The following is a 24,034-nucleotide window of genomic DNA, read 5'->3' as shown; positions in this document are numbered from 1 at the left end:
CCCATAATAATAATAACAATAATAATAATAATGATAATATTAAGGAGAAAAGGTTTGGGATGTGCAATTTATTATGAATATTGTTTAAGCATTAGACCTCAATTCTATAGCAACAACAACATATAAAAATACATCACATATAGCTTTTAAAATGTTCAAATGTTTATTAATTAAAAACACGTGTCTTTAAATTCTTTCATTAAAAGGCACTATATTATTTCATACAGCCATGCAGGCTGCGCAGCTCCAGTTTCTGAAATAAGACCGTACTGGTTCGTCTGATATTTCCATCAAACTTCTCTCTTTTGGACAAGAAACGTGAACATCACAATTTAATTCTTCAAAATACATTACATTTACAATCACCACGTGGGAAAGAAAAAAATATATAGGTACACAAAGTGGACGATAAAGTTTCATTTTGGTGCGATCCATCAAATTATAGGCAGAAGAAACAAACCACGGCACCGCGTGACGTTTTGTGCTGTTCAGCAAACTCGGTACAGTCCAAAGGCACAACCAGGTTTCTCCCAACTCTGTTTTTTCTCTCCTTTATTTTCCATAGAACTTCTTGTTCAGGAGGAAGATGAGTAAATTGACATTCACTTTGGCTTTGTCGAACATCTTCATGACCGCCACGCCTTCATACTGCAGCTGAAGGAGATCCTGCCAACATCAAACAGACTTGTTAATGCGCTGATGCTGCAAATACGCTACAAATTATATCACAATAAAATACATCACTAAGTTCTTTCTTAAGTCAGGCTCGTACTGTGCTGACTTATTTCCATGACTATTCCTGCCAGTAGTCCATAGAGAAGAAAAGGAAATTCAACCATTTGTCACCAGGATTAAGTGTTGACGAGTGAGTTTTCTAAAGGGAAATGTTTACCTGGAAATGAAGCTGGACTTTTTCCATCTCGACCCCCATAAACTTGGCTTTCACCTCAAAGTCTCCAACTTCCTCAGTGGGTGAAATGTCGAACATGACATTTTTGAACCTGAGAGATAAGAAAACCAAAAGTGAACACAGGATGTGTGAGAGGACACGAGTCTGTTTGAAATTATAGCTGAATTGTTGGAGAAGCTCTAAACAGATGTTTGAACTCCATATCATTAGTTGTTTAGTCTAAATGTTTTAGTCAAAACTTTTTGCCACTTTATACACAGCTGCTCTGCTGCTATTTAAAATATAGCATCTGGATAACATCACCCATGACCCCACTCACAATAGTCTGTTTGATGGTCTCACGGGGGGAAACAGTACGGGTGTCTCAGGGCTTGCACTTTAACATTTGTTTTTCCTTTCCCGAACTGTAAATCTGTTAAACTATTGCCTCTCTGGCTCTTAAGCACTTTATCAAATGCACTCATAGAGCCATCTCTGCACTGTTGTTACAGCTCTGCTTGTATAATGACAAATAACATGAAATCAAGCACCAAAAAGCATCTGGTGTTGGGAAAGCGAAACTTTTGTATATCAAGCCAAGTTTACTGTAAGGTACGTGAACAGACAAATAACCAAGATGTGACTGAACAAATGATAAATGTAAAATGTTTAAATAAAAACACTAAAAGTGTTTCACAGCTTCTTCGATGTAAAATGACATGTAATGATATGTAAGAAGGATGTTGGTACCAAGCCTTTTTCGACAGAATGGGTGAAGAACTGAACTCACTGGTTTGTCTGCAGTCCCTCTATCTCCAGGATGACTCCCTTCTCATGCAGTTTGGCTGCAGTGTACTTCAGAGACTGGGGCTTCCACTTCTTACTGCCCTTATCATCCCCTTTCCCATCCAGTTTTATAGATCTGCGTGAATTCCTGGACCACACAAACATACCAAGGGACGTGTTACCATTGAATCACAAGTTAAAATCATCCATCAAGTCTTTACCCTAATGAGGTTTGTTATAAATTAGGATACAACTCACTTCCTGTTTAGGTTATCCAGGCAAGTCTTGATGTAGGCATCATAGTAGTTCATCTGGTCCTGGTAGAAGGCTGTTTTTGAGTTAAGGGCAGTCAGAGTCTGCTGGAGCTTCACGAGCTCGGCCTTCCTCCTCTGTCTGTAGCGCCTTTGGTATCGGATGTCCTGTCAAATACACATTTTAGCTTCACAAATACAGAACGCGGGTCTGCATCTTTAGCTGAGAAAAAGAGCTGCTTATGAACCTTTGATATTTCGTTGATGAGGTCCTGGTATTTGTTACTTGCAGTAGCAAGGCCAGCCTGCTCCAGGTTACGAAGGTTCCTGATAATCTTCCTCTTCTTCTGCTCGAGCGGTAACTGGATGTCCTCCAAAAACGCTGGGCTGCTCTTCAGACCCTCTGGTGTCTGAGCATCCTGGACTGCCCTGCGCTCAACAATCCTAGTATGCTCTGACTCCTTAAGGAATAAATCATATATGAAGTAACAGAATTAATTACACTGAGAGGCAAAGAAAAAAATTAATCAAATGCATATGCTCCTTTGATGAATGAAAGTAGCTGGCAGGTATATGTAGAGGAAAAACAAGCTGAGAAATGTAGATCACCTGTGCTGCAGTGGCTGGAGTCTCAAGAATTTCAGGTAAAGTCTCTCCAGGTTGGATCCGAATCACATCCACAATCAGCTTTTTTGTCCTGAGGTGCACACACACAAAGATCAAATGTGACACATTAGCTTCTTTTGTTTTATTTCACGTCACCAAAGCCACAAATTTGAGCTTATGTGTTGGGTTACAAATTAGTGTAACATCAGTTACCACCAAGTACAGAACTAATAAATATCCCTAGAGCACACACCCACATTTTGCTCACACCTACTGCGCTAGCTAACATGCTAACACTTTAAAAATGTATCATCAAGTTGGGGGGCTTTTCACACCCTGTGTGTTGATACACCACTCTGCATTTAATCATTAGTTATTATTAAACCTTGGCTCCCTCCCACAGCATGACTTTTGTGTCTTCTCCAGCGGCAGATGGCGGCCCCTCCCTGATCTTAAAAGGGAGTTTTTCCTTCCCACTGTCACCAAGTACTTGGTTATTTATGGCCGTCTGATTATTGGAGTTTTCTCTCCGACACTGCAGGCACATTGAAGTGGCTGTAGTTGAAATTTGGTGCTAAATGAATAAAACTGAACTGAACTGATGCCAAGCGCAGAGAAAGATTTGAGAGTTATGTAAGATGAATGCTCAATACAGGACAGAATGTTAATCGCCTTCAAAACAATTAAAATTAAAAAATTATATACTGTATATTATCCCAAGGAGCTTGAGTCTTATAACTGACTTTCACAGCATTGTTAGCAGGGTATGTTCAACTTTTTAAAAAAAAAAAAACAAACAAATTCAGACACATTTGCAATGTTTATTTTAAATGTCTGGACTATCATTTGTTGCACAAGCTGTGAACTGTGTCCGAGAATAAGGACAAAACCAACAATGCATTCAAGGCAAGATAAGCCAGACCACGAAACGCCTTCCTTTGGAACAGGAAATGATAGAAGAGCAGGAAAGACAGCAAAGATATGCAACTGAAAGATAGCCACAAAGAAACGCACAATGTGTCAAGAAGGGTTAAGTGCAGTGCATCATATAGCAACACCAAACTCTATGTTGAAGATTTCTGAATGAGTGTAATTCAGCATCAAAGTTTTGCTTTAAATACCCATTACAGGGCTAAACACCTAAAGCCTAAGGATTAAAGTCTGTTACAGGACACACACAATTTCTGTCTCAGCATCCTCCAGTGACAACCTTACTTTGTACTGAGGGTTTTTAAGTCTCTGTCATCTCCTTCCAGCAGCTCAAACTTGCTGGTTAGAGTGAGGGAGATCTCAGTCTTCGCCAGCTGACTCAGAGCACTCTCCCTGTTTGGATCATTTGGGTCAACAGCTCCTTCACCTGGGAAAAAAAAAAAAAAAAAAGCAGTACAGATTTCAGTCAACCTGTGACTAACTTGTGATTAATCAAAATACAAGTTTACTTGAGCGTACCGAGCAATGCCTCTACATCAGGGACGTCTCCGAGGTCCTGTAGCAGCTCATGCAGCAAGTCATTGCGTTCTGGAGAGATGGCGTCCAGATGTTCCAAAAGCAGCTGCACAAACACACACACAGTCACATCGAAAGTTAAAGTGTTCACATAAAATTAGTCATTGAACATATTAAACATTTTGAGATGATGCTTGATAGATAAGCGGAGAGCAGAAGCAGGATATAGCAAACAGCTTTTAAACGGCCTCTTACTAAATTTTATTACAGTCAGCGCCTTAATACATACCACAAGTATGAAATTGTGTGTTTGGTTTCCAACATCCAGCTAGTATATTTATTTGTAGGTAAAAACCCTGTCCCCTTTTCAGCTGGGATTTTGTTTTTCTTCATATATTTAACACACAGGAACTACCTCGGTGTACGAATCAAAATTTTAGGGAACATCTGTCAAATTTAACAGGAAAGTCATTTCCATTTACAACAGATGGCAAAAAGACACAGCTGGCCAGAACCTACTGACATCCTCAATACTAACCCCCTTTGCAAGGAAGTGTTCTGGAAACATAACGAAAGAAACAGGATGTCAAGTGGTGACAATAATAAAGGGACATAACGTACATATAACATATTCTAAAAACTAGTAACGCAGAGAGAAAAAGAAGAAGATTAAAGAAGAAACCTTCAAACTTTACTTGCTCGGAGCAAAATATAAACCTCTGCTAGATCTAATATCAATGTAATCTCAATAATATATTTTCTAGTAGCAGCAACAGTAAGAATGTCTGTTTCCAATAACAGTTTGTAGCATGTACAAGCATGCAAGACAGGGGCATGGAGAGACAGGGCAAGTCATTTAAGTATGAATCATGTAAAGTTTAATTATATCCTCAGGAGCAGCAGGAAGAATCTTTATCATTTTGCTTTGGTTTACCGAGTGTGTATTGATGATCTCCTCGATTGATATGTAGATGATGGGTTTGCTTAAGTTCACCATATCCGAGTATTCGTCAATGTTAAACTTCTCCTCTGGTTCAGGGACATCACACGCCGACTGGAAAAATAACCTGGACAGAAATCAGCTGTTAGTAGTTCTTTCAGAGCATGAACATGAATCCCACAGAAACTCAAAATTGCTCAACTTCCTGTGAAGTGCTCTGTATTGTCTTCCTCAGCAAGGTTAGCAGTTCATATTGACCTTTTCCAGTAAATGGACTGAGATTTATTGGGATTTTCAGGAATGATGAGTCAAACACAAAGTGAGGCAGATAACAGCACATAGCCGCCCAGCCGCTCCCATTTAGTTTGCTCTAGTCAGTCTGGAATTTGGTTGATTTTGTGGACACGCATGTCCGAACTGCTGACACGGCACAGTGGGCTGGCTTCTGCTGCCAGGATTCCCTCTACTTCCACCATGTCAGCTTAACGCGGCCAAACATGTTCATCTCCAGGGTTTACCATTCTTTGTTATCGGAAAGAAACTGGTTCTTCCTCCATCACACTTTTATCATGTTGTTTTGGATGAAAAGCTTACCGTATTATCAGTGCTCTGCATTGGCCAAAACTAAATTATCTCCATAGACAAATCAGAGTACAGATTTGTGCCGTGTATTCCGCTCCTTACCTAAACTTCTCATACGTCTGTGATATGTAGCTGTTCATGGGCGTCATGTGTGCATTCTCGCCCTCAAACACATTCTTGGCAGCAGCGTGCTGCAGCATCTTTGCCACTGATCCCAGATTACGCCGCTGGTCTTGGTGGAGCTGCCCTCCTGCTGACAGGTCAATGATGTCAAAGCCATCTGGGGCCACAATGGCTGGGTTCATGTAGCGGTAATACAGCAGGTTACCTACAATCTGACATTTTAAAAGAAGGTATTATTTTCTCTTACCTCAGCAGGATCACAATAATAAAACCTATAGAGAAGACCATGCATGACTATGAAAAACAAACAAACAAACACACACACCATATATATGTATATATTTAGACATCTGATACCTTCAACAGCTCATCCTCTGAGGCATCTGGAAACTTTTCATGTAGGCTGTTCTTCAGAACTTTAGCTATGTATCTCATGCCATAACTACATGCAAAACACAAAGCATTGATGGGACATGAAGCACAAACATGCATTCACATACTACATGGCAAAAACAAGCTCGTGATAAGGAATGCATCTGATGTATCAATATCTGCATTAATGACTGCAAGTATTGATGGCTTTCAGTGTCTTCAGTATGTACCTTAACCTTTAAGATTTTAAATTGCATAACAGCTCCATCTAGTGGTCTACTGACTCTAGACTGTGAAGATCGATGAGGCACAAAACTGGGTTACTATGGTAGGACTCATGTCACACAAAGCACAAACAACTGGCCAGATGAGCGCTTGCATCATAGCAAAACTGAACGACAAACACTTAATAAGAGACCAGAAAATACACTACAAATAAAAATCATGGCATGAAAGAAAACATTTAAACAGTTTAATACAATACAAAAATACAGGGAACTTAACCAGGGAAAGTCAGAGCAGACAAAGGAAATTGGACTTTGACATTAACAGCTCCTAAGACTTACGGGAGATTATCCAGTGAGGACACAATGGAGTTCAGGACCTTATCTGTAGCCGAACGCAGTGCCTGACTGGAAGCCTGCAGCCTGTTGCGTACTTCCTCATGTGACATGGCCTGCTCAGGAGTCACTTCGTAAGGCAGCTTGCTAAGGGGCAGCAGAAGATGCATGTGTAAGGTTCACTGCTTTAAGCTTTCTGACCTGAATTTTAAATGCTGGACACCTCTGGCTAATTCAAAATTAAATTAGGATAACAAGCCATTTAAAAATTCTCTTCAGAAAGCTGAAATTTCAAGATGAGTAAAAAAAAAAAAATAAATAAAAAATAAGCACATGAACTAAATAAACAGCTGAGAAACAAAGTTATTTGTTTTTACTCTGCTTACTTTTGTCTCATAATAAAATTTGTTAGATATCTGAAATATTTAAGTGCAAAAAGCCAGACGTAACTAACTATGCTGGCAGTATTCTCCTTACCTGGCCTCTCCAGTAGCACTTTCCAGCTGGTTGACCCAGGCTTTGTAGACTTCAACAGGGTTGGTGTTGAGGCCTAAGCTCTTGTCCTCAATGATATCTTTGATGACTGGAGCCAACAGCTGTCTGAGGGTGTTGTGACCACGTGCACCTCTGTTGAAGCTCACCACCATCTTGATAACTGTTGGATTGCCTGTCACTATGTCCTGGATCTGGTCCACCTTGGAACTGAGACACGCAGAGAAGATGGTAAAGGACTTCATAGACACTCGTTTACAGTTAGTAGTAGGTTATAGTTGAGTAAAATAAGTATAAAATAGGTACAGTGAACTTTCATGGTATAGTATTATATAGAGTCACAATACTCACTTGATTTCCTCTTCTAGAGCAGTCTTGAAGAGTTTGAGCAGCAGGTATTCCTCTCTCTGGTTAGAGGCATAGTTGTACAGTGTGAAGATCACAGTGTCCATAAACTTGGTGGACTTGTTTTGGGGCATCTGGAAGATCAGCTTAGCCAGGTAAGATGGGTTGGTCTAAAGAGAATGGAAGAGAAAGCAAGCACAGTGTTAGGCGACTAGAAGTGACACCGAATGAGTTCATTTAAAGTTGATGAGGCAGAGTAATGCTTCTTTTCCAATGGTTTGGTGACACTGAAGTTCTCCTTTACTGTCTATTGAAAACCAGCCTGCATTTCAGCTGACTTTAGAACCAAATGTAGTGGAAATTGGACAAACTTCTTCAGAAAATTAAAAAAAAAAAAAACAAAAAAACAAAAAAAAACGCGGTGGACGAATTATCTACAAATATCTTCCAAATAACTTTGGGACCAGCAGTATTTTGAGTCTTTTTCAGTAGAAATGCCAAGACTGGTTTTATATCAGGCACTCGGTGATTGGAAAAGAAATCAGACACATTTTTCATACCTGTAGTAGATAAAAAAGATGTTGGTAGGCCTCGAGTTTCCGTCTTTTGCCTTTACTCAGGCCCTTAATACCGAGTCTGTCTCCTGCCATCGGGTCATCTTTACTCGCCTTACTTTTCTTGCTCTTCATTTTCTTATTATGGGACACGACATCCTTTTCAAAGAAACAAAAAGTTAAATAGGAGTTTGGCTGGATAATAAATAAAGAAACTTCCTTAGATTTTAGTATCAACAACATTTTACTCAAACTATAAGTGATTTCAACCCATTTTATTAACTTTCTGTTTTCCTGTCACATATTAATTAGAGGCGGCGGCAACCTGCAGAGTGATCCTGTTCTTCACTAGCAGTCCAATCTTTATATCCATTAGGTTCAAGTCTTTCTCCATCTGTTGATTGGAGCGAATCTTTGTGACTACTTCCTCCCGAAGCCGTGTCACTTCCTGCTCTTCCTGTAGATCCAGAGGGCTCTGCTCCAACAAGTGGACAAACTTACGCACCACTGACAGAGGAGGATCCTTGGCTCCAGCTGAGATTTGGTGCAAAAAAGAAAGTCGGCAACAGATGCAATTTGCAAGTTTAGCCTTCATCACGTTCTGTATTTATATTACAGCTGACCAGCACAGACAGTATTTTTCATATTATATATTATCATCAGAACTGAACAATATTTTTAGATTTACTGTGAGGAAAAATTGGGGGAAGAAAATTGCAAATAATGTGGTTGTTCAAAAAATTTGTGACTCGCTATAAGTTGCAATCCTCTAAAATTGGCGAAACAATTAAGACCATAATTTCATATTCAAACGCAGATCTAAATTCTTTATGACTCACTTAGCGTCCTGTAGTCCTCTCTGGCTTTGTTGGCCTTTAGAAAAGCTTGGATTTTCACAATTTCTTTTTCCTAAACACAAAAATAAATCAGAGTTTTAGGATGCATGAAAACAAACCCAAATCCTGCACCTGAGTAATGCCGATGAAGTACTACTCACATGATCTTTGAAGAACTGTTGCCTCTGATTGTATTCACGTTTTGCTTTCCACATCTTTACAAAAGACTGGATCTAAATAAAATAAAGTATTTAAACAGTTTAAAAAAAACAAAACAAAAAAAAAACAGGCGTTTGATGCAGCAGCTATGTTGCTAATGTTATTCAAAGGTTAATTAATAAGTGTTAAAAATCCCAATTAATATTCTCCTGTTTCAGTCTGTCATTCATAATAAAAATAATTCATCACCTTGACAATAGAAGCAACATTTTTCTGAAGCAAATTCATCCTCTCTTTATATACTTTCCTCTGTTTGTAACCTTTCCAACAAGCCTGCAAAAAAAAGGAAAGATTGAGACAAACATGTACAAGCAACAACAAGTTCGACATCAGCTTCACCACAAATCACTTTATGAAGCTTAGACATGTAGCAATACTCCCATCAGTTTTCTAAAGACATTGTTGTCATTGTTGGTTTGTCTTCTAAGAAGATGCAACCAACGATATGCAGTCAGTACAGTGGTTGTAATTTAATGTCAATATATAGCTACCTCTGCTTATGATTTGTTTGTGCTTGAATAAGTCCTAGACATCCAGAATCAATGAGGAATATTTGACTATAGTACACTTTATAGAGGTTCTATAAGCTACCTGCAGTTTTATAACATGTGGTTCTTGCTGATGCAGATACTCCATTCTCTGGGCGTGCTTCTTCCTGACCAGGTAGCCTCTGACTCTCGCCTGCAGCTTGGTCACAAAGGACTCATTGGCCAGCCATAGCTGTTCCCTGTTATACTCTGCAGTCACACAGGTCACCACATTCTGAGGGAAAAACCAAGCAGAGTGAAAATTGTTTGTTTAGATGCAATCCAAGTATAAACAAATCTCAATGAAACTACTGTTAAGCTAAAAATGAAATCAGCCCAATCAATGGGAAATGTGAATAAAGCTTTATAATGAAGGGGTAGTACCTGGATTTCTTCTTTACTGAGATGTCCACTCTTCTGTTCAAACCCTTCAGGCTCCTCCCAGGTGCCCTCTTCAGTTTCCAGGTTATAGAAATAGTCATATTTGTCCTTGATGCAGTGTTTTACCCACACACCATCAGTGCTGCCTGGAGGAAAGCAGAAAGTGCTTTTTAAAAAGTCTGCTGGTGTAAATCTGACACAAATTCTCGACTTCTCACTGGAGTTTCTTGAACAGAAAGCACACTTGCTGTCCCACAGATGTAAATCCTGTTACCTTCGGCAGCACCGTCTCTTTGTTTCTGTGAAAGGTCATCTTGGTACGTGTCAGCACATTCAGGAAGAACTGCTCTCAGCCCTACACTGGGAGCCTGCAAAGCCTCCAGTGTATTCTGGGAGTCCCCCTCATTCACTGTCCTGTTAATATGAGCTACTGCTCCAGACACTAGCAATGCAAAGCAAAAAGATAAACCACTGGTGTCAGCTTCACAATACTTTTGGGTCAAATAAAACAGTATACAGGAAAAGTACAATGTGAACACAATGAGTACTGCACAGGAAAATAAATTAAATGAATTAGACATCAAATGAATTACACTGACATTTTTAATTCTTATTTTTCAATAGTTCATTTCTACGTCTGCCTCACTATAGCAACAAGAAACACTTGATAACAGCATCTATAAGGCATTATGTGACAGTTATTCATGGAAATAAATCACAGATCAATTTGAAGAATTAATCAGGCTTTACGAGAACATACATGCGAGAGCCTCCTTTTCATCCTGGTTGGCTGTCAGTATGGCCTCTTGGATTTGGTCCAGCCACAGCACTGCAGATTCATCACCGGAGCTCTACGATCAGGAAAAAGAATAAAGATCATTCCTCTTCACTTCAGAAGAAAAACCAAACTCAAACTCACTCACACAAGGCGTTATTAGTAGCTTGTAAAATATTTAAAACACCCCGAACCGAAATAATGTGAAAAATATTAAGTTTGGAAAATATTTCAGGTAAGGTAAATGTACACAAAGTCAAACTGGTATTCTGGAGATATTTAATAGAGATAATGATAGCATTATAGAGAACCAGTGCCAGGAACCAGTCGAGACAAATAAGGAAAAGAAGTTGAAAAAAGATGACCTGCAACCATATCCTAGCCCACCACTTAAAACAATGACCTCAGTCTATAATGGGCTCAAAAGTCACAACAAACACAGCATGTTTATTCAGCTTGATCCTTATGTTTGTTCTCAAGCTAATTTTAGACAACATCAAGGGGTGCATCATTGACCACAAGACCATCAGGAAGGAAGTCGCTATTTACAAAACACTGTAGCAGTCTGAAAGTAAAGACATTAGTTATGTTTCACACACTCCTCATATATTGAGGGTGTCATAAGAGGTTAATATTACATGTGTGATGTGATAGTGTAAGCCAGAAGGACATCACAGTCCTTCAAAAGCATCAAAACCACTTTACTAAATTACCATCTTCAAACACACATTTCACTTCCTTTACTGCGTTCAGGATGTGATTGCTACACATTTTATGTTGTCTGAAAAACAGCATCTAATTCACTGGGCTGACAAACACTAAATCGCATTTTAACAAAAGCAAAAAAAAAAGTCAAATCTCTTAAATGAACCAAACTCCTTGGACAAACATAAACAGCTCTGTAAACCATTAGGTAGTTTTTTTCCCCCACTCCAGTGATTCAGAGGGCTGTGACTGACGCAGACAGCAGGGAATTCAGTTTTCAAGTCTAGGCAGGAAACATGCTTCTGTATACACTGCCAGGAAGCTGGCTTTGAGCTCACACCATTATCAGCTCGACTGCTGCACTGAAGAGATGCAAAACTCAAAGTTTTACTGGTGGAAAACTCCTGACAAGAAGCAACACCAAGAGGGCTGAAGCCTAATTAACTGGGAAATACTGGGATATCAACTAAACGGTGACATGGTTGACCTCATGCCAGGACTACTCATTTGTTTGATGGCAGTGCAGACCAATCAGCATGATGGTAAGTTTATTAAGTTAACACATTACTAAAAGGATAACTCTTACAAAAAAAAAATAAAAAAAATGCTTAAACCTTTTAGAAAAAGTACATTTTGGTATCCAACAACTGGGAAAGCTCTTTTCCCAACTCAGAGACACAAAATAGAAAACCGAACTTACTTCATTTTTTTCTTTTTCTTTTTTTTAAACTTCAGAACATTTTGGTACAAAATAAGGAAAAAAAAAAATCTTTTTGCATGAAAGTTGGTGTGAAGACATAAAAACTGTTTTCTACCCGTTACAGGAAACAAAAACAGGACCAAAATCCAACCTAACACAGTAAATCCAAGGACCTTTAAGGGCGACTATAATGACACAGGCACAAACTTGCATGTGAAGCCAGAGGATCCAGTGACAGCCTATACCACAGGGGTGCTCAGCACCTGGGTCATACCCTCATCATACATCCTGTCTATGCTGGTGGGCATCCCCTCCAACTGCTACATTCTGGCCTTTCTCAGAGTCCGACTCAGAGCACAGTCATTTTCCACAGTCGTTCTTCACCTGAACCTGGCGCTGTCTGACTTGCTGCTCCTGCTTTCCCTTTCGCTGCGTGTTCACTACCACTTCAATGGGAACAACTGGATATTCGGGGAAACCTCCTGCCGGCTGATTACGGCTTTGTTTTACGGTAATGTTTACTGCTCAGCTCAGACCATCGCGTGCATCAGTCTGAACAGCTACCTCGCTGTGGTCAAACCATTCTTGTACAGGAGGCTTGCTACGAAAACACTGGCGGTGTGGACGTGCTTGGTTATATGGCTCCTGTTCGGGGCTGCTGTTGTGCCTGAGCTCCTTGTCAGGCAGAGTTACAACATCCCCCAGCTGGGGATCACAACATGTCATGATGTACTTCCCCTAGTTGAAAAATCACACTCCCATCTGGTGCCATATAGGTTGATGCTTATCTGTCTGGGCTTTATAACGCCCTTCCTCTTTTGTATCTATGCCCATGTGGCTGTAATTTACCATCTAGGTCAAAGTGCTTGTGACTGGAAGCCATTTATCAGAGTCAGCACTCTGGTTTTCAGCATCTTCTTGGTGTGCTTCTTGCCCAGCGGCGTCCTGCATATGGCCCACTACATCCGCCTGTTTTCCGGTGGGGACGACAGCCTGTATGGATACTTTAGAGTAGCTGTGTGTCTCTGCTGTTTCCACAGTTGTCTTGATCCCTTCCTGTGTATGCTTATTTCCAAGACGGCAGCTTCAGAACTACAATTTATTTCTCTCCGCGAGATATCTCAGAGACAAGCAGTTATGACGTGATACTGGACATGTATACAAAAAAAACAAAACCCAAGCCTCCGTACTGGACTATTGTTGGAATACAGCAGGAAGTCACAAGGGAAAAAATGGAAAAACTGAAGAACGGACATTGTGGCTTTAACAGGGTTAACATTAGGCTTTATCCACGTTATATCCAAAACCAGAAACTGTTAATGTGGCCATAGTGTTATTTGTTTCCATGTATATTAAAAACATGTTTTATGCATCATGTTTTGTTCATCTTTTCATGAAAATATTATACAAAAGTCAACAATACTTTTTGCAAACTTATATCCGTTACTTTAAAATCAAGATTGAGCAATTCAGATAGATATATATGACCTAATGTAAAGAAGTGACATAGGATGAAAAACTGCTGTATAACAAAACTAACAAGACAAAGTTACGACACATGGTTTAAATAATGATTCATGTAGGAAGTGGGGGTGCTTACTGAACCTGCTTTGCTCGCAGGCTCCTTTCAGGGGGAGTCCTCTACCTCCCGATTTTAATCATCATCCCGTGCCTTCTCCTCCCTCCGCTTCTCTGATAACACATCACCCACGCACGTAGCGTCTCAGGGGGGACATGAGCTGCATAGGCCACAGTTGGTAGGGCCATTCACGTGGCTTTGCTGGCTGTGCTGTCATCTGTTTCTCATTTTTAATTACCACACAGTAAGGGTGGGAGATATATCAAATATACTCGATGTATTGGGAGTTTTTCCACGTACAAAATGGCTTTATAAATTGCCATGGCAATATTAAGCTGTCTGCATGCAATTCCCTGTGAGGTTTTTTCCCTCCCTCACGCTGCACAAGCATCATTAATCCCCCTCCCTCCCAAACAGAAAATATTCTACCTGGCGCACTGCGCTGAGCATGTGTGTATATATCCTACCAGACGAACGAGGGAATGAGACTCGCTGTCATTTGGATTTCAAGAGGAGGACGCTGAACAAAATGCGGTAATTTGCAAAACGTGCCGTAAACATTTGCCGCAAAAGGTAGCAGTACCACAAAGTTATTCTACCAGCTGAAAAGTTATCCACTGCAAAATTAAGACTTTTTTAAAACTCCACATGTCAGCGTCTCCCCACACACCAAAGAAAACGTTAAATAAACCAGCTGTGATACCTGTGACTGCTCTATGTCAGTCGTTTTTATAGTCACCATCTAGACTTTTGTTTCTGTAATTTGAGGTCATCAAAATTTTAATTTTACTATTTTTATGTGTTATAAGCACAAAAGAGCACCTTTTTAATTTCAGTTTTATTTTGTCTCGTGAATTCTTGCTTGATGTCTTTTGTTTGTTGACCACAGACTGAGTCATTTATGAAAAACCTCTATGTGCAACTGATGGTTAAAAAAAATGGTCAAAATAAAACCTTTCAATTCATTCAGATTTTTAGTGTTCAAAGTAGAAAAAAAACCCCCAAAACATTGAATGGTCGATTTGAATGAGGAAACCAGTGGACGCACAGTTGTCATTGGGACCGTGGACGACCGGGGTCTCCTGGGTCTTTGACTGTCTGCCTCTCAGGAGGGGCATTGTTGCCGTCTCTCACCCTCATTTTTCAAGTACGTTTCATGATAAACGCTCATACACAGACACTCACATCCTCTCTCGCCTTCTCTTCCTCTCTCACAAACACACATACACAGCAAAACTGTATATTTGTGTGCCTCCCTCTGTTTTGTCTTTCAGTTGTTGCATACCATTTAAATGTGTGCTTTGTTAGTGAGTTGGAGACCGAAATGCCCGTTTACTTCACCCTTTTTTCTATCTTTCACCAACCTGGCGTCACCCTCTGTCTGCTCCAGCTTAATACCCACACAGATAATAATATGAATAATAAAATAAAATGAATAAATAAAACAAAAACATTTACAAGAGGAGCCTACAGACAGTCTATGCTCCTCTTAGGAAAGTAAATGTGTTTTCCACAATAAAGCATTCAGACCACGATTCTGCTCGCCGGACAGGACAGGTTTAAAAAAAATTAAAAAAAAATTAAAAAATGAATAAATAAGTAAAATAATGATTCGTTCCGCTGTAATGACGTTTGACATTGGTGCAAGTATATTTTTCGACCCAAATTCGAAATAACTAAAGACATGTTCGCCTACCTTGCAGAGAAGTTGTTTGGTATTTTGAAGGACATCATGGTAGTGTTTGGCTGTGGCTGGGTTCACCCCCGACAACTTGGCTGTAGGGAGGAGGAGGGCTGCAAGGGTCTGCTCATGATCACCTGAGTTTAGTGCCTCATTGATCTCAGCTATGGCTATGATTCCTGAAGGTGGCGGACCAAAAAACAAAAGCCTCTCAGACAAGTTAAGAGCACAGATTGTGTTTCATTTATGTGAGTAAATTTTCAGTGTAAGACGATGCCTAAGAAAAACTTTTCCAAGGTATCAAACTTTTGTTTTATAATTTAAAAGAAACTTAGAGGTTGAGTTTAGTTCTTAAAAATTTAATTTTACGTCTAAATCATGTCCACCTCAACATACTGTGAAGTTTTAGGCCTTTTTGAGCCTGAGATAAATTATTTTGTTTGAGCAGTTTGCAGTTAATCATTTGTTATTCTCAAAATTAAAAATTGGGTGTGATATCGTAGCTTGACTCAGTGTGATATCTGATATGGTTCTTTCAGCAGACGAAAGCTCTTTAAGGAATCACCAGCAGCTTCGGGTTTCGGTGCAGGCATGAGTAATTATCACATGTCTGTATGAACTGTACATGTCTGTGAGCTTCTAACATGCCTCATCTTTCTCTACTTACAACATGTCGCCTTATGTTAGTCAACAAAAGACAACCAATCCCAGGTAATGCTTGTGTATTAGTTACATATACAGCAAGTATCAACACTCCTGCTTTTATTAAGTGGCCAGTTCTAGTTTTGTTATGTGCAGATATGTCCTAGCAAACTTTAGAGAACAGACATTGTAAAACAATGTACGAGAAGAAACAAGGAGAAACCTAATGATTAATTCAGTAGTCTCCAAACTGCATAACAAATTGATTAATTGCACAGGACGAAACACTTGCCATAATATGTAAAGCAGAAGTGGAAATCAGCAAGATGTTCTTACGTTCATGCTCTTCTTGGACCTGAACATTCACGGTGTCGATGCATTTCTGGACATCATTCCAGGTGAGAAACTCTTGGCCCTTGGAAAGCGCCTCAGCTCGCTCTTTGACAAGCATGTCAGCATACCTGAGGAAATGAAGAGTTATGAAAAGCTTCAGCACATCAAATGACATAACAAGAAATTGTTTGGATGTCAAATTAATTAATAAAAAACAAAAACTATGACATTGCAGCAACAACAAAACACAGTCTGCCCACCGCAGCTTAGCAGCAATTAGCATTTTAGCACCACAGCTGAGCAGACAGCAGTGTGGAGCCAAGTGTTGTCTGTATTATAAACTGATAACTTTGTGAAACAAATCGTTAACCTTATAAGCTTATAAGTGACCCGTCATACAGTCATACAGTACAGCAGGAAAAATGTTTGAGAGGAGACAAAAGGTACACCATCCTGCTACCCATTTTTAGACATGAAACTGATTTTTGTTCATGTGGTGCATTCAATATACCAAGCAACTCACAGACTAGACGAAAAAGCTTCATATAGAAAAAAGTTTTATCTGGCCAGATTAGTTTTTCTCCCCCTCACACAACCACCAAAGGGATTTTGGGTTTCTTCCCAGGATCAAACCCGGGGTCTTTCTGTAGTTAGGTGAATGTTTAAACCACTACAAATTCACATATTGCATGATCTTGTTAGTATAATACAAATTAAATGCTATTAGGTTAAAACTACCACACTAAGGTTTAACCGTTAGGTTTAACTACCAGGGATTAAGGTTTTTAACCATTAGCTGCTGCACAGAGTGACCGAGATAAGTAAAGAGTTATTTATTAGCAGTAATGCTGATAACAAGTTGGGCAAAGCAGTTATACATTACAAAAACTATCATTAACATGTTGTATAAACATTCTGCAATAAATCACAATAAATCTTCTTTATGGTCTCTACTTTCTACTTTAAAGTAGATGAACTAAATGGGAACTCTGGGGGAGAAGGTGAGTTAACAATAACACTTCCTTTTGCTTCCTCATCCATCCTGCAGCTATCTTACCTGTTAAGGTTGTCTTGGTCTATGTTGGTAAAGCCCAGAGGAGAGTCTGTTAGCTGCTCAATCACAGCCTGTGGGTCTTTGGTGTCCAGCACTTCGTTCAGCACTGCCACAGCTGACAGCATCTCTACAGCTACACTCAGTTCCTCGTGGCCCAGTCCAGACTGAAAAACATAAAATACTGGATCAGAAAATTGATGCCTGCAGTGTGTGTGTGTGTATATATCGCTGACCTTATCTATACCCATCAACATCCATGTGCACAGAGTAAAAGTCTGAAACATGCCTCACCCGTCCCCCTTGTAGCTGCAAACTGAAAAGCTCAGCCTGGTAGAGGTTGGCAGCCGTTTGGTAGACAATTGGCAGCTGTGCCTCCGGGTTCATCAGCTCCTCCACCGTTTCCAAAGCATTGCCCAGGCGAATGGCTGTATTGATTCTTGTAACTGCTTCAAGTTCTGATTAAGAAAATGACAACAAAGTCATGCTTTACATGATAATTTGGAATCAATTTCCCGAATGAACGAAAACAGCATTTCTTACAACCTTATACATGATGTGCTGAAGGACCTTTAAGAACCCATATTAAATATGTATCATGAGTCTTATTTGGGTGATTAGCTAGTTTGATTTTTAACTCATCAGTAAACATCCCGAAGTTACAAAAGCCACTTACTTCGTTTCTCTGCTTCAGCACAGTCATTGCAGGAGCTGACAACTCGCTGAATCTCTTCCTTGTCCAGAATCTGGACCCTTCCACCTTCCTGAAGAAGAAAAATTAGAGTACACTAAACAGATATCCAAAAAGACCCCATCAAAAAAAATGGCCAATTTTTCTTTGCATTTTGAGTGATTATTTTTTTAAATCTGAAGATGGAGTTAGATATTTCATGTGAAAGCAGACAATTGCTCACTTGTAACAATGCTTGGATAACAAGAAAACCACAAAGAAAATCGAAAAACAAAAAAAACCTGTTTATTAAAGAGGTGAAAGTCAAGTCTGAAACATGATCGTCTGTGAGTGTAAATGTAGATTTAACATGCTCCTCATCCGTCAACAGGATTGTGTGCATCCATTTAGTAATGGATTTTCTACTATATATAAATTGCTGGAATTAAATCCAACAACTGAGCAAACAAACTCTGACTCTGTATACCTTGGACTTATGCTGACAGTAGTTGGTAAAATGTTCCAGATACCACCGGCTGTTTGACTCCTGAACACCGAGCAAGGCCAGCGCGTTGAGCCTAAGCGCAGCCAGCAGAGCAGCTTTATCCTGGTTCGACACAGCATGATTCACCTGCCTTATAGCTTCCTGGGCTGGAGACAGGAAAAATAAAGACAGTGAACAGATACTTTTTAACTTTTTTAACTTTAATTTAATATTGTTTTGATTAACTATGTAACTGTGCTGCATAATCTGATTTAACAGATGTTTAGACCTAATACCCATAAAGGCCCATCTCACACAAAGACAAAAACATCTGCGACACATGACAGTGTTTAAGTGAGAATGTGTGTAAAGCAAACATAGGGAAGCTCTTACTGTTGACCAGATCAATGCATGTCTGGATTTCCTGTTGAGTCAGCAGCTCCTCATAAACATCTCTTTCTTCAGCAGCAACTGAGGACCGCTAAAAGAGGGAGACAAAGAAAATCTAGTCACATTATATGCATATAATTGTTAAAAAAAAAAACAAAGCGCATTATTTTTTAGCTGGTTGTATTCACTGCCTCCCATTCTCATTTACATTGGTGTGGTAATATAAATAAAAAAAAGAAAAGAAAAGCTAGTGCTACTGTTTGCACAGTGTTTGTAAAGAGAATGGGAGGAGAGGTGCTGGATGGCGTGGAGCGTTAGGTAAATACAGCTTACAATGCAGTCACTGGAATGTGCTGGCAAAGCCTGTAGAGCACATCAGCGCAGGCAACCATTTTCAGATGTCAGTGCAGTTCTCGAGTTAATATAGCTGCCACATACATATCACACTTCTTTAGATTCCTTTGGAAAATGTCTCAAATAACACACATGATTCAGAAATTTCTAACACTACATTCAGACCAACAGCTCTTAAAATCTGTCTGTGGTCAGCATGTGTGCTCCTGAACACAGAAAACATGTCAACCTCAGCAGCAGTAAGAGGTGTAACTTAATCATACCTGCTTACATGGTTCAAGGTCAGTTCAGGTTAAAGGGGTGAGGACAGTTTTAATAAGGTTGAAGATGAGAAAGTTGCATTATTTTATTTTTTCATGTAAAAAATAATTAAAAAAATATATAAGCCAAACAGTGGCTCTAAAACCAAGGTGTGAACAGTGGATAGAAAAAAATTGATGGATCCCCCCAAGACGAGGTTTTCCCAGGGTAAAAACCTTATTATGAGTGCTTATAACACTCATAATTCCTTTGCCTCAGTGTATGCTGGTAAGCAATCAGAATTGCCTATTCTCAGTCTCTGATACAGCACGACCTGTTTGTTTTATGACTCAGCAGTCCAGTCTATTCTAGCATGCAGCTACATTTTAAAGCATTAAGGCTCCAGTGTAGAGCAAGCCCTACAGCTAAGATACTAAATAAAAAGGAAAAAGCTCCAAGAGATCACTGAAGTGTTTGTCAGTCTTCTCACCCTCCCTGAGGACTGATCCCGTTTGCGAGACTTGGTCTGGCTCAGTGTGTCCTGATATTCTTGGGCCAGAGGTTCGTGTGTGTTCCTCAGCATTGCATTAGGATTGTTCAGGGCTTCCATTGTTACAGATGCTTGACCTCTATCAACAGCTTCATTGATGGCAATCACAGCAGCATGCACTAAGGAAAAAAACATGGATTTAGTGGAGGATATCACATATCAGATCAGATAACTCTGTTTACTTCAGTCAAAAACAACTGGGTGGATCAAGGTTAAAAGATCACTCACAGGCAGCTTCATCCACTGACAGCTCATTGGCCAGGATACCTCCAATTTTACTGAAAGCTGGCATCTGAATGCCATACTTTTCCAGTTCACTCCTCATGTTACTGATCTCTTCCTCTGTAAAACACATAAATATTACTGACATGAGAAACAGCTGTGACACAGCACATCAGAATAAAATAAATAAATTAAAAAACAAACAAACGTACAGTTAGGAACAAATTTCTAACCAGTATAACTGTTAAATGGGGCATCAAAACACTAACAATGACTGTTAAAATCAATCCGCAAAAAAACCCTGAAATCAATATTTCATAATCTTCAGAAAAGTAGTTAAAAATGATCAAGTGGTATTAGAACAACAGACCCCTCACACCATACATGAGGAGAGTAAATGTCCTTTGTTAGAGGAAAATTAAGATGAACACATGTTGCTCTTAGAGCACCATGACAGTTGCTTGCAAGAGAATATGGGTACACATGAGGTGCCATCAAAAAGTTCAGGGCCTTGCCCCATAAAAAGCTAATAGCTCCCCCCCCCCCCTTTTTTTAAATCCAATTTCCCCTTCAAGGTCATCGTCCTGCTTTTAGGGCAGCTGTAATTTATAAATTGTTCCATTTATGGTCCTACTACTTGAGTGGATGATCATCACTAGTGATAAGAGCCTGATCTCTGGTAATGAACCAGTGGTCATAAAATTCTGCTATAACACGAAGAACACATGGGAACCGTATTGTGGTGTACCATCACGTGAAGACTAACAAGCAGTGCAAAGTGATGCGGGAAATGTGTTTTTATAATATGAATGTAGTATGAATTATATTGTGTGTTATAAGGTTTGTGCTATGTTTCACTTTCAGGTGATTTATATGGTAGATGGTTACCTGTGAAGTCCACTTTCCCTAGAAGGTCTTGAATCTGTGGTGCAATTCCCAGTTTGTACAAGTACAAGCTGGAAAAAAAAAAAACACACACACACACACACACACACACACACACACACACACGATGTAAGAGTTGTGCAAAAAATAAACAATAATACAAAACACTGTAGATGATACCATGAAAAAAAACAAAAAAAACCCACTATTTTTTCTTTCAAGATTGCTTCGGTATCATCTTCTCTGCAGTGTCACAATTACACCACAAGGGGGTAGCACTGTCTCAAATTACAATAAGCACTGTGACAACACTAAGCAGACTCAGACTACCTAGCAGATAAATTTAACAAGGAGGTGACTGGAAACTTCATGAAACTTTCATCTTCCGGCAGGTACTGGATAACTGGCAATGAATTATAGATACTTAAGCTAGGTCTGGCATCAGTACAGCTCTGAATAAAGGAGCTGTAGCAGCTAGTGGTTGTTCTGCCCTTTGGTCCCAGCGTGTGTAAACATAAGATGCACTCTGTCCTTGGCACAGAGAGGTTTGAAAGAGACCATCTAAAAATCTGCTTTTACAAAGGGTAATTTTTCAACATGCAGGCAGCTGATTCAGTCTGGGATACAAACACAACAACAGCTGACTGGGGTTAATGAAGGTGGCTGATTACCAGCCACAGGGGTTAAAGACGATCAGCTGACTAGCTTGGTGGATTCCCTCTTTTTTTCCTCTCTCTCTCTCTTTTTTTTTTTTTTTTTTTTTTTTTAAATCTCTACCACTCTGAGAAGAGTTAAAACATCTACTTATGAGGTCAGCATTGTTTGTACCCAAGGAGGAATGATATTCAATGGGAACTTGTGGGTCTTGAACTGGATTTGCAGGAAGGAAGAGCACGTGTATGCATAAGGGGAGGAAGGAAACCAATTCTCAAAGGACCTCACCAAAACACTACAACAGAGAAAACAAGGCAAGCAGCTCCCATAACCACTCCCTAAATGTGTGCTTAGCTGACTGGATGGTTTAGAAAGATCAAATTTACCCTACAATTCAGTCAAAGTCATTTAGACTAAGTAAGCAAGGGCCAACAGCGACACACAAGCCACAGAAAAAGACCACTAACCTTTCACAGGAAAGCAAAAGTAAAGTTAAACACTGAAACTACAACTAATAGTACAGAATGAATATAGCTGCCTATAGCTCAATAACCGATTCTGGATAATATATACAGCATGGCACATCTAAAGTAACACACAAAACCTCATTGTCCTACTAAAGTAGAAATGATGTTTTCCAGTTTCTGTTTCATATCATTTACTAAGTACCGCTTCTGCTTTTGATGTATAGATTGGAGGTTAAGCTTCATGGACACACTGTGGTCAGAATATCATGGTATTTGTGGGATTTTAATTATTTCTTTAATGAGCCTTTTGAACTGTTCGTTTTCCAGGGGGGGAATGATTGCACAGCTTAAATCTTAAATGACTTTAGAAAACAACTGTGTGAACAAATGTCAAATTATTTTGGATTTTCTCTAAAAGAAAATTAAGTAAATACAAATATATACACACATACAGCCCCACTAGTATTTGATTAAATGTCCCTTGGCAAGTTGCACAATGACCAGATACTTTTGGTAGCCATCATCAAGCTTCTGGCATGGGTCTGGCTGGATATTTGACCAGTCTTCTTAGCAGAACTGATCAAATTCATTTTAACTGGTTGGGGATAGGTTAAATGGATAATCGAAATTGTCACTAGGTGTGAATGTGCGAGTGAATGTGAGTGTGAATGGTTGTCTGTCCCTGTGTGTTGGCCCTGCGACAGACTGGCGACCTGTCCAGGGTGTACCCCGCCTCTCGCCCTATGACAGCTGGGATAGGCTCCAGCGCCCCCCGCGACCCTGAAAAGGATAAGCGGAAGCGAATGGATGGATGGATGGATGGATGGATGGTTTCCTGGCATGAACCTGGCTTTCAAGTGTAGTCCACAATTTTCAATCAGGTTGAGCTTGGGTCTTTGGGAAGACCATTCCAGAAGTTTAACGCCTGCTTTACCCATTCTAAAACACTGTCATCTTGGATCATCAGTTGTGTCCAATATTCAATTTTCAGTCAAGTTTTTTCCAGCATTTTCCAGTTCTTGGCAGGCTTGAGCCTTGGTGGTTTCTGGGCTGTCACTTAACATCCTAACCAATTTTCTTTCATCTGACGGTGACAGTTTGGGTCTTTTTCTAGCTCTTGGCAAATCAGTTACACATCGAAATAACTTGTACTCGCATATAGTTGTTTGAACTGATGATCTTAGAAACTGCAGTTGTTTAGAAATGGCTCCAAGAGACCTTACCAACTTGTGTAAATCTACTGTTTTCCTTCTTTGATCTTCATCGAGTTCCTTGGACTTTCCCATTGTTCTTAGTATTCGTTAATCCAGTGAGTGCTGACAAATTATTTTATGCTACCAGTTGTATAAAACATGACCATGAAGTTAATAGGCCTTGGCTTTGTCAAGTTAGAAGAAACTGAACCTTCAGCACTACTTATTACAACATATCGGTGAATGTATTTTTGACCTGGCATGGATTAGAGAATATCCTAAATCAATTCAAACTTGTGCACCCGTTTCGTATTTTTCTTAAAGTCATTAAAAATGTATTCTGTACAATCATTCCACCCTGGCAAAAAATTTAAAAAAAACAAAACAAAACAAAACAAAACAACAGTTTAAGGGACTCAAGAGCCTAAAATGACCATGATATTCATTCCCATCATGATGATCTGTAAACATCTGACCACAAGCATAGTAGTTTTATGAGCTGTCGATAAATTCTGTCTGTAGATACAAAAATAAGCAAGTCCATATAATC

General features: G+C 39.6%; 2 protein-coding genes across 2 annotated transcripts in view; one reads left to right on the top strand and one right to left on the bottom strand.

Moving 5' to 3' along the window:
• Positions 1-53: 53 nt before the first annotated feature.
• Positions 54-24,034, bottom strand: part of iqgap2 (IQ motif containing GTPase activating protein 2) — a 35,737-nt gene continuing 11,756 nt past the window's right edge. Inside the window, exons 6-38 of the mRNA XM_039621159.1 lie at positions 21,174-21,241; positions 20,292-20,405; positions 20,004-20,182; positions 18,923-19,010; positions 18,533-18,696; positions 18,052-18,139; positions 17,670-17,833; positions 17,382-17,542; positions 16,328-16,452; positions 15,365-15,528; positions 10,670-10,760; positions 10,184-10,351; positions 9,913-10,055; positions 9,593-9,763; positions 9,191-9,274; positions 8,944-9,015; positions 8,786-8,855; positions 8,272-8,480; positions 7,953-8,105; positions 7,399-7,562; positions 7,033-7,257; positions 6,562-6,702; positions 5,981-6,065; positions 5,603-5,835; positions 4,913-5,045; positions 3,982-4,084; positions 3,748-3,889; positions 2,536-2,623; positions 2,175-2,387; positions 1,934-2,094; positions 1,680-1,823; positions 893-1,001; positions 54-666 (exon numbers count right to left, since the gene is read on the bottom strand). Of these exons, the coding sequence (XP_039477093.1) occupies positions 553-666; positions 893-1,001; positions 1,680-1,823; positions 1,934-2,094; positions 2,175-2,387; positions 2,536-2,623; positions 3,748-3,889; positions 3,982-4,084; positions 4,913-5,045; positions 5,603-5,835; positions 5,981-6,065; positions 6,562-6,702; positions 7,033-7,257; positions 7,399-7,562; positions 7,953-8,105; positions 8,272-8,480; positions 8,786-8,855; positions 8,944-9,015; positions 9,191-9,274; positions 9,593-9,763; positions 9,913-10,055; positions 10,184-10,351; positions 10,670-10,760; positions 15,365-15,528; positions 16,328-16,452; positions 17,382-17,542; positions 17,670-17,833; positions 18,052-18,139; positions 18,533-18,696; positions 18,923-19,010; positions 20,004-20,182; positions 20,292-20,405; positions 21,174-21,241 (4,531 nt within the window). The 3' untranslated portion in view covers positions 54-552. The remainder of the gene's footprint in view (positions 667-892; positions 1,002-1,679; positions 1,824-1,933; positions 2,095-2,174; positions 2,388-2,535; positions 2,624-3,747; positions 3,890-3,981; positions 4,085-4,912; positions 5,046-5,602; positions 5,836-5,980; positions 6,066-6,561; positions 6,703-7,032; positions 7,258-7,398; positions 7,563-7,952; positions 8,106-8,271; positions 8,481-8,785; positions 8,856-8,943; positions 9,016-9,190; positions 9,275-9,592; positions 9,764-9,912; positions 10,056-10,183; positions 10,352-10,669; positions 10,761-15,364; positions 15,529-16,327; positions 16,453-17,381; positions 17,543-17,669; positions 17,834-18,051; positions 18,140-18,532; positions 18,697-18,922; positions 19,011-20,003; positions 20,183-20,291; positions 20,406-21,173; positions 21,242-24,034) is intronic.
• On the top strand, positions 11,718-13,259 carry f2rl2 (coagulation factor II (thrombin) receptor-like 2). The gene is made up of 2 exons (XM_039621163.1): positions 11,718-11,931; positions 12,214-13,259. The coding sequence occupies exons 1-2, from the start codon at positions 11,868-11,870 to the stop codon at positions 13,233-13,235; spliced, it is 1,086 nt and encodes a 361-aa protein (XP_039477097.1). The 5' UTR covers positions 11,718-11,867; the 3' UTR covers positions 13,236-13,259.

This window comes from Oreochromis aureus, linkage group 12 (genome assembly GCF_013358895.1).
Source record: "Oreochromis aureus strain Israel breed Guangdong linkage group 12, ZZ_aureus, whole genome shotgun sequence".
Lineage (NCBI taxonomy): Eukaryota > Metazoa > Chordata > Actinopteri > Cichliformes > Cichlidae > Oreochromis > Oreochromis aureus.
Note: the sequence above shows the minus strand (reverse complement) of the source record. Positions and strands in the feature narration are given on the sequence as shown.